Below are 10,514 nucleotides of genomic sequence, written 5' to 3'. Positions count from 1 at the left end.
ATTGCTGTGGTATGTGTGTGTGTGTGTGTGTGTGTGCGCGCGCTTGTTTTTGTAAATAAATAAAGCAATAGTTTTATATCAAATTTGTGTTAAACATGTTTCTTCTTCACTTTTTCAAATCAAAAATACTTTACTTATCCAAAAGGAAAATGAAATTTTGGTGTAACTCATATCATCAAAATATCTTCGAAGAGTCGTCTTGGATGGTGACGCTGTAGGCTGGAAGGGTCTGCTGTAGCAGTCAGTCTTACAATAAATCCAAAGAAGCCTCTGACTGAACACTTGAACACTGATGCTGTTTTATGTTGTCATGACTGTCACCACATGCTAACGGATAAATATCCACCCAGCAGAGACGATGCTTCACAGTAACATGTCTGAGATGAAACCATCAGTTGTTAGAAATCTCTGCTGATTCATAACATTTGATCTTGCTGCTCCTCTTTAAAGCTCTGTCTGATTAGAAAGTCGTGCAGAGAGACGTTGGAGTAGGGGATTTGATCCATGTCCATAACGATTAATGAAAGAGATGGTTTGAACCTTCCTGTTCCTCCTCTGCATCCGTGAAGATTCCTTTTTCTAACTTCTCTGGGATTTGGGGCTCACAGTTTAGATATTATTTGAGCTTTTGAGATGCTAATCAGCTGCGCCCAGTTGTAAAAACACCTTGTTGCCATGGCTACACATCATAATTATCCAAAAGTTGTTTTTTTTTAAAAGAGCAAAAATCCTCCCAGCCGCACATTATCCAAAACCATATGGAATATGGAATGGTTCAAAAATGCAATGACTCAACTAACTAAATAAATTATGAACGAAAGTCCACAAAATGAAATCAAAACACAGATCCTCCACCATGCTGCCACCATGAGCGGCTCAACTCTAGAATCCAATGATGAAATGACCTGCTTTCATACAGTGAAAGATATTTCACATTGTGTCGTGATCATAAATAAAACCATGCAAAACGAAAACAAAAAAATGAAAAAAATTGTTTCTGTTCATTTGCTCACCCTATAAAAAGAGTACCAAAACTATCCAACCAGGAAACATTTCCAATAAGTGCACAAACTAAACTAAAACCATTGAGCACAATAAAAACTGGAACTGATTGATCAAGGTACACTTTTTGGATTTTTCCTTGGGGATGTTCTGCTTGAGCAGTTTCTTGTTTTCAAGTGAAACGTTTTCTTAGAATCACAGTAGAATACGTTCCGAGGACTTCATTTCTGAGCAGCAACACAAGGACAGACTAGGTCAGTGCTAATATGAGAAACCTGATTTTATTGACTATTACATGAGATATTAATATCCAAATACATGTTTGAGACACACCAGTCAGACATGCAGCTGTCACCATCAACCAAACAAACACAAATTTCATCACAAACATTGCTTCAACACAACAAAGGAACGTCCCCCACTGCATTTACTTCTGTGACCAAAGGTCAACACAACACCGCTGTTAGGAGGAAATGGAAAAAAAAAAGAATCAAAGATTAAGCAATAAGCGCAAAAACACTTAATCATAAATGCCACATGTAAGTAATGACTCACTTAGAAACATTGTTGTCAAAAACTCTGTAAACCAGTTCTTCAGTTAACTGAGAACCCATGTATGCACATGCTAACCCAGGCATTTACAACAATTTCTTCTTTTAAAGTCCTCTGCTTGAAGCTGCAATATGTAACTTTTATGAAACAAATGTAGCAAAATGCAAAATTCCTCATTTACTCAAAGGAATTACAGCACATACAGATTTTTCCTTCCCTTAAGTGAATGATGCGATTGCAATCAGAAACAGCTGTGGAAAGATTCCACACGGCGTCACATGGGAGAATCGCATCCTGGTGACTTTCTAACATCAAACATATTGGTCTGGGGACTGGAGGAAAATGGCCGCCTGCAGCGTTACCATTTGGCTGTGTACAGATAAAAAAAATACAAATACATTTGTTAAGCAGTAGCATATGGGGTAACAAATGAGGGTTATTCTGAGACTGAGAAGTGTTTCCATTGCAGTTTTGAGAAATAAATCTACTTTGATACGACTGAAAGCCCACCTCATCCTAGTGCAAAAACCTTTAATCCATAAAATATGAGAGGGTTTTTCAAAATTGCCTTGTTTTCATTAAGTTAATTCATTTTCACAATTTCAGTTTGTGCAATTATATGGCTCCTCATATTTATAAATTATGAGTAAGAAAATAAATGTTTGAAAAAACTCATGTCAAACTCACTAGGATGATGTTTTTTCAGTTAGATGTATTGTAGTTGCATCCGCTGTTGCCATCTTTTTTAATGACTTAGCACATGAACAAGCTTACACACTGATTTAAATTTCACTTCTTATTTAATGAAAACACAGCAGTTGCAATTGTTTCTACATTTGCAAAATATAGACAAAGATTTGCACAGATTTGTAAAGAAAACAGATCTTGTGTAGCCAACACGAAGGACTTCTCTGCTGACCAAAGTAGCAGAACAATCAAACAGCAAAATCAAGATTTAAATTGCAAGCTGCTAGATTATCAAACAACAACAACGCAGCAGACTTCCAGCTTTTCCCATGAAAGTGTCGGACAAAAGAAGGTGAAATCTGCAGAACAATTCAGGGAACTCATTGACTCTTTGTAATGGGGATTTCAGCGGCCACTCAACACACTGAGGTATTTCCAGCCAAGAATAATCAATGCCTCTGGGCCGTTCCAGAGGATCTGGGAAGGATGTGAGTGTACAGAGGGTATTGCAGCGAATTACTGTCAATATGTCACACTTTCTGTCACCTTCTTGATGCAGGAGGATACGTGTGCTCAGGATGTGAGGGGAGATGTACAAACACGAGAACAAGCTTTTAATGAAGGGAAAGCGGGAGGGAAGGATAAGCTCATTACGGAGCTAAAGGAAACTCCCTAATGCCAGTAAGTTGATTCACTGGTTTAATTACACTGGAAACTCCACTGGCTTTACTGGGGCCAGATGGAAAACCTTCTCACGTCTGAATAAAGGCTGAGGCCATAGTTCAAGCTTTGTCTTTCATAAGAATTACCAGAGCATCCAGTTTGTATCAGCCGGTAACACTTTATTTGAAGGGGGGTGAATAAGACCGTCATGATACTGTCATAAACATGACATAACACCTGTCATGAACATGAATAAACCTTCATGAATATTTATGACTGTTGTCATAAAGCGTCGTTTGGTAAATTATGACATTTTTAATACAAAGTTGACATTATTGAAAATGTCTTTGTTATGACAACTTGACATTAACCAAGAAATCATTACTGTTTAAACTTTACTTTTAATAATATAAAGTTACCTAATTTTTAAAGTGCAATCAGTAATAATTTTAGAACAAATTTATATCAGTAAAGATTTCTTGGTTAATGTCAAGTTGTTATAAAAATGCATTTTGAATAATGTCAACTTTGTATTAAAAGTGTCATAATTTACCGAATTACACTTTATGACAAGTCATAAATATTCATGAAGGCTTATTCATGTTCATGACGTGTGTTATGTCATGTTTATGAAAGTATCATGACGATCTTATTCACCCCCCTTCAAATAAAGTGTTACCCACATCCCTTACCTACTGCCAGGCAGTGGAAGGATAATGATTTGTGGTTTGCTGCTCAATTATCTCAATACCTCATAAAGATTGAGCTCACCAAAGTATTCAAGAGTCAACTATGGGGGTAATATGTTCAGCAACTGAAGCTGGGCCCAAATTGACAACTCCATAATAGAACTGCTAAAAAAAAAAGAAATCAATCAGGTCCTTGCAMATGCCCAGTCAAAGTTCAGAAATCACCTTGATTGAAATGCCATGGTGGGAAACAAACAGTCACAAAACTTAAACTGAAGCATTAATGTAGAAAATTACTTCACCATTCCCCAAGCTACACAACAAAGTTTTGTAAATTAAAGTTTCAAATAAATTTACATTAAAATGTTCAATCCCTACATTCTTGTTAAGGGCTTTTTACTATCTTAGCATGCACTTGTCACTGGCTGAATTTATTTAAATTCAGATGTATTTGACTGATCAACTGTTTCTCAATGTTATCCATGTGAGGCATTAAGCTAGTGAAGTTAAACAAAAGAAACACACAACACATGCATTTCAAGTAATTAATGTATTGATCAAATATGAAATCGTACAGAGAGGAGTTTCTTGTTATGGATGCATATTAGTGACATGAATCTTGTTAGGAATTTTAACGTCTGTTGCAACGATGCTTCCAGGAAGTGGTGTAGTTTTTTTACTTGTCTCTGACAGAACATTTCCCAAAGGAAAAGAGTCACGGAGCAGGTCTCCTATTGGGGAAGTGCGCCCTCTGGTGGTCTTTCTCATAGCACAACGATTACGCCACAAACTGATCATTTTGAATTCATTTTATTGACATTTGGTCAGTACAAGAAAATTCCTCCCTGATAAAAGGAAACAATGTCCTTTAAAACAGTACATTCCTCTAATGAAACTGAGGTAAAGAAAATTAGAAATGCAAAATAAAAACATTTACAATTCAATACAGTACCCCCATGCCTACATTGTGATTTAGCAAGTGGAAATTACAGTTGACTTATTCCCTGTCTTGTTTTGCAGGAGCCTTATTACAGGAACTTGCAAGAAAAATCAGGAAATTCAAGTACCAGGCAGAATAAAAGAATGTTAAAAAATATTCTCTTTCATAAATAAAATTTTATAAATATTAACATATAAATGCAGCATATAAAAAGCTATCTAAAACTGTTTAAAAAGATGTAATCAGTAAAGGAAGGAGTATGCCTGTACCTTATTATTGTTCAACTCTTCTGAATATTCTAGAAACTCCTTCGTACCTCAATTCATATGAAAAATCACAAACAAAATGCAATACGTGACAAAACAGTAAACTACAATAAAGTAAATAAACTATTAACATTAAAAGGCTTGTTGGCCTTTCTGAAACACATTCTGAAGCAGAACATGTAAAGAAAAGAACAAAACAGAGCGGGCGGAAAAACTCACTGCAACAAAAGAAACAACAAATCACAGAATGCCGATACCTAATTAAAGAACCTGCAGTTAAGACAGACTGCTATTGAATCACACACAAGTTGAAGAATATTGAGTCAGACAAAAAGAAAAACAACCCCAAGACACAACCTGAGAATGCCTGGCTCAGCTATTACTAAGGTGCAGGAAACAGTTCTTTGAAAGTCTGCTTTTTTACAAAGAGGATCTTTTTTTTTTTGCTGAAAAATTCACACCTGAAAGAAGGAGATTTACAGTAGACTTGGCTCGGTCTTAACGGAATGTGTTTTATCAATACATTTACAAAATTTACATATGTCAGGTTTGTGCAGTTGCTTGTAGATCATCATCATCAGCAGCAGCAGCAGCAGCAGCAGCAGAAACGCAAAAATAAGGGTTTAGACTTGGGTTTGGGTGGACTGCCAGGTAAAGCATCCAGAACTTCACTGATCTGACCATTCGAAAGACCCTTCCACTGCAGCAGTTTGGGCACGAGCTCCGGGTCCTCACTGTGAACAGTAAAAGTAAAACCAGGTCATCAGTGGCATAAAAGCTGCTTTTCCAATACAAAAGTGCTCAAAACTTTGTTGACATTCCGCCAATGTCGAAAAAACAATTGAGCTGTTTCCACTAAACTAAAAAAGTGATTGAAATCACATGTGAATAAGTTTGTTCGAGAGAGAAATCATTAAAAAAACAGGCAGCGCTGTGAGTCTCCTGTCGTCTTCTTCCTTTTGGCAACTACCGGTTGTTGATCATGTGACTCATGTGATGCGAAAGCAGTGTTTCCAAAACTTTTGATCAGTTTTTCCAAATTGGTGTGTTTCCAGTAAACAAATTTATTTTCCAAATGTCAAATTGCCCAATTATACGATCAGTGAGAACGCAGCTAGAGACACCGTCTCAAATGATGATCAGTCATGAGTCCCAAGTTTCTGTCTATCTTTGATTGAGCATGAGATACGGATTCACTTTGGCTGGGAAGAGATTTAGTTGGAGGTGAGATGAGCTTTCACTCATGTCAATATGTCAAAGAGCGAGTCGGAGGTTTAACTGTAGATCGGACTAGTAAAAAAATAATGAATTACTGCCTTTTGATGAATGGGTTTTTGTGCTTGAGGTGTTTATAGAGCCAGTGGAGATCTAAATGGAAGTATAATATTTTGCATAAAGTGAATTTATGCAAAATAAATTCACATATTGTCCCTTTAAAGACATATTGTCTTTAAAGGGACAATATGTCTTTAAAGGGTCCCTTTAAAGACATATTGTCCGTCCCTTTAAAGACGGATGAATGAAGGACTGGAACTGAAAAGGTTCCAAGCAGAGATGAACTCTATTACCTAACAATCACAATCACCCAGTGTTTCCCGTAAACTCCAAGATTATATTACATTTTTTCCAATTGTTAACATGTATTGAAAATAAAGGAAAAAAGAGAACATCTAATCGAATATTGAACACTAGACTAGTACAATCAGAAACCGGTTTACCTCTGTTTCCCAATGTCTTCCTGTTTCAATGAGATGGTGAGCTTGACTGAGTCGAGGTCTTTGCAGTCTGACACCTCTTGGATCACCAGTAGGAGGCGATTCCACTTCTGGACACCAGGAGCCTGGTTCAAATTGTACAGGTTAGGAATGTCTGATCAGACTGAGACATCGCTGTCTGCAGTGACTGATCCTGGTCTCACCAGATCTGAGATGGTGTCGTGAAGCTCATCGGCATCCTCCTGGATCGCTTTACCAACATCAGAACTCCATTGCTTTTTCAGTATTGACTTACGATTTTGGAGGAGATGTTTGAAGTAAGAGTGAGCAACGACTTTATAAACCTCATTCATCACGATCTTGGGAGGCAGAAGGACAGAAGCAGTCAGATCTTGTACCAAACATTCAGACACAAATCTATTGAAAACTTATTCTTTTTTTAGTCTAAATGACTTATCAACAATAAGCAATTAGCAATAGTATACTTTTTTTGTTAGGAGGAACTTGACAAAAAAGATGGCTTACCTTTTGTTCATTAAAAGTATAAGGCAGCTTGGGAAAATGGCTCCGCAGAGAGTCAAACAGCTCACAGTGTCTTTCACCAGGCTGGCGGAGTAAAAAGCTCGTACGTGGCCTGCTGGCTGATCTGAAGTAATCCTTCAGGCAGCTCTACAGGGCAGAAAATGTGTTTTAAATGTCAAATAGTTACAGAATGTTTTCCATGCTCCCATTTTGTTTTTGTGAGATGTAAATGTGGTCACTGCAAACAGGTACCTCAGCAAGTTCAGTTGCAATTTTCTTTATGAGCTCCAGAGTTAGAGCCTCCAACTTTTCAAGTGTTTTCTTGGTTTCGTCAACAGAGCCAGCTTTAGCGGTTCCTTCAGCCTGGACGTGCTGCCTGAAAGCAAGCAAAGTAAATCATGTCAAAATCAGGGCAGACAAATACACTTCGACCAATTCATATATGGTTTAATGTAAAAAGAAACCACAATTTTTAATAAAAAATTCACTTTGTAACATTAAAATCTAATCGAGCTTGTCCTTTTCTTAATAAAAGTGTTTATTTTGCCTTAATTAGTTATTCTTATTCATTTGTATTTGTTTTTCATTTTATTTTTTTAAAACTTTACACATAGCTTCATATTTTGTCTGTCTGATGACGTCATTTTAAGACATTAAATTAGATGTTCTGATCAGACACTCGGTGCTTTAGCAACATTTTTACTCTTACTTCAGTCATTTTGTGGGCGGGTACCTGTTTTATTGGAGTACAATTTTTGGGTACAAACGAGCCTTCATTCAACTTAAATAGTGTCAATTAACCTTATGAAGCTCCTGAAGCCATAACCTCATTCCAAATGGTTTAAAGGCAGAGCGATATTTTTGGAATTTTGTAAACAGAAATCATTTTCAGTAATCTTAGCTGTCATACAACAGGAAAAAAAACGTTTAGTTTGATTTAAAGTTAAACAGTTAAAAAAAAAGCCAAGTCCTGAATCACCCACCTTAGTTCTTTACACGTTTTCAGAGTCTTCAGGAAGTGTATGGTTTCTGGGTTTTCCCTCCATGCTTCAGCTTTCTTACGGAGTATCTCCTCTTGCTCTGAGTTATACCTACAACAAAAAAAAATTTGCAGCATTGACAATTGACTCGCTTTTCAAATGATAATAATTCTGATTTCAGTATAAATTCATAGGATATGGTTTCTGAGACGAACTGTTTTATTTTTAGATGCCATTAAATTAACAATCTGTTTTATAATTCAAAACATCTCACCTTTCCACAAAACTCTGCAGCTCTTGGAAGCAAACCTTCTTCACCTTATTACTCAGCAATCTTTTCTCCTGTACTAATTTGGGCATTGCATTAGTACACTGAAAGAGAGAGAGAGAGAGAGAGAGAGAGAGAGAGAGAGAGAGAAAGAAAGAAAGAAAGAAAGGTCCATTATTTGAAAGATAAATGTCACATAAATTGCCTTTACTTAGTACCTGGAAAACGTATTCAGTAGCGTTTATTGCAATAACTTCTGGGGCAATTTATCGTACTGCAAAATTCGTTATCCTGACGAGGCTAGTATTCACACCCTCCAATCATTTGTTATGGTACAATCATGGAATCTATCTATCTATCAATCAATCAATCAATCAATCAATCAATCAATCAATCCATCAATCAGTCCGTCCGTCCGTCCGTCCATCCATCTTCTTTTTATCTGACATTGGGTTTCCAGGGTAACATCTTCAGGAGGGAAACCCAGACATCTCTCTTGCTAGTGACACTCTCCACCTCATTTTCAGGGATCTGCTTACAGTATGAAGGAAGCTCATTTTGACAATTTGCATCAGGCATATCATTCTATCATTAACTATTTGTCATGAATACAGGTCAGGATGGAAAGCTGTTGATTTAACCAGCAAGTCAGCAGCTTTCCTTAACACCTAAAGACTTAAAAACTGCTCTACTTGAGGCAGAGGCTAGGTCCCTCCTCAGAGGTGTCCATATCCGGTCCCTGACCTAGAGGAGCTGACTCACATCCTAGCTACCTCACAGTCAGCTCTGAACCGCTCCACTGCACGCTGTAGGCTATGGCCTGAAGAAACCAACAGAACCACATCCACAAAAAGCAAAGACGAGACCAGAGGTTCCTAAATCACACACAACCACGTTTCCTAAATCGTCTCCGCAACCAGGCTTTGAGATCTGGTCCATGAACAGCACAAACAGGGTCGTGACGAGGGATGGCGCTGGGAACAAACCCCACTTTGTCCTGAAAAGGCCGCCCGGCTCAAGAACAAACGGCATCATAAACTTTCACAGTACAAAACCATCATAAACCTGCAAAGATGAGCCACCTTATAAATTCATGAATCACAAAACTGGTCTGTAGATGTGCAAAGGTCATAGAGACTTTCAGCTGTAGTGAAGGAAAGGCTGGTTTCATTGTCTTAAGAGCCATGCATGTATGATACAAATGTCAAATTTAAGTTTGTGTATGATAAATTGGAAAAAGTTAATTGGAGCATGAATAGTTTTACAAGGTACAGTAATCATGCTACCAAATGACAAGCATTGCGGCAGTTAAATACAACATACACATAAATACACAGGCTTGTCTTACCTGAATAACGTCCACATAAAGTTGAGTGTAGGTCTCCTCACTGCGATCCGTTTGTGTTCGATCAGCATCCAGGATTTTTCCCAGGGAATCTCTGACTTCCACCTGCAGACATACAGTCATGAAACTAAGTGACTAATAGAAATTAGTCATTAAAAAAATGCCACTCTGGTGATTAGGGGGTTTGATACAGTCTAAGGACCATTTTGTGTGTGTGAGTGTGTGTGCGTCTGTTTGTAATAACTTGTGGGGACGATTTTCCTGACACATACTGCGTTGTGGGGACCAATTGCTCCTTGTGGGAACCGGAGCCTGGTCCCCACAAGGGCAAACCCTGTTTTTGGGTCAGGGGTCAGATTTAGGGCTAAGGTATGAATTGAGTTTTGGTTAGGGTTAGGTATGTGATAGTTGGGGTTAGAAAAAGGGTAAAGGTAAAGTTTAGGCTGTAGAAATGAATGGAAGTCAATGGAAAGTCCCCACAAAGATAGCCACGCAAACATGTGTGCGTGTGCGTGTGTGTGTGTGTGTGTTGGCACAGGTGAATTAACAGGACATTTYGCCTGTATACACGCAACACTAACGGGACATTTTGAATTAGTGGGACAGTGCCGATGTCCTCATAATTCTTGCAACGTAAAAATGATTGGAGGGGGTTTGAATGGATGCCAAAGGGTTAAATTCCAAAAATCAGGCAAAGTCCCAATAATTCACATTTACATGACTTTTGTGTATAACCTGTGTATCGATATTGCGCCCCTGCTGGTAACTTTGGGTATTGCACTTGCTCATGAATAATTCACACACGTGTATCTTTTTAGACACGCTGATTGGCCAGCATATGGGGGTCCCTGTAATGAAGGTTTTTGTGGGGAAAATGTGTGTTAG

General features: G+C 37.9%; 1 protein-coding gene across 1 annotated transcript in view; it reads right to left on the bottom strand.

Moving 5' to 3' along the window:
* Window positions 1–4,387: 4,387 nt before the first annotated feature.
* Window positions 4,388–10,514, bottom strand: part of LOC103458148 (uncharacterized) — a 10,446-nt gene continuing 4,319 nt past the window's right edge. The window contains exons 4-11 of the mRNA XM_008398756.2: window positions 9,633–9,734; window positions 8,291–8,388; window positions 8,020–8,127; window positions 7,289–7,412; window positions 7,040–7,183; window positions 6,718–6,873; window positions 6,518–6,639; window positions 4,388–5,533 (exon numbers count right to left, since the gene is read on the bottom strand). Coding sequence (XP_008396978.1) covers window positions 5,377–5,533; window positions 6,518–6,639; window positions 6,718–6,873; window positions 7,040–7,183; window positions 7,289–7,412; window positions 8,020–8,127; window positions 8,291–8,388; window positions 9,633–9,734 — 1,011 coding nt within the window. The 3' untranslated portion in view covers window positions 4,388–5,376. The remainder of the gene's footprint in view (window positions 5,534–6,517; window positions 6,640–6,717; window positions 6,874–7,039; window positions 7,184–7,288; window positions 7,413–8,019; window positions 8,128–8,290; window positions 8,389–9,632; window positions 9,735–10,514) is intronic.

The sequence above is a fragment of the Poecilia reticulata genome, linkage group LG22, assembly GCF_000633615.1.
Source record: "Poecilia reticulata strain Guanapo linkage group LG22, Guppy_female_1.0+MT, whole genome shotgun sequence".
Lineage (NCBI taxonomy): Eukaryota > Metazoa > Chordata > Actinopteri > Cyprinodontiformes > Poeciliidae > Poecilia > Poecilia reticulata.
Note: the sequence above shows the minus strand (reverse complement) of the source record. Positions and strands in the feature narration are given on the sequence as shown.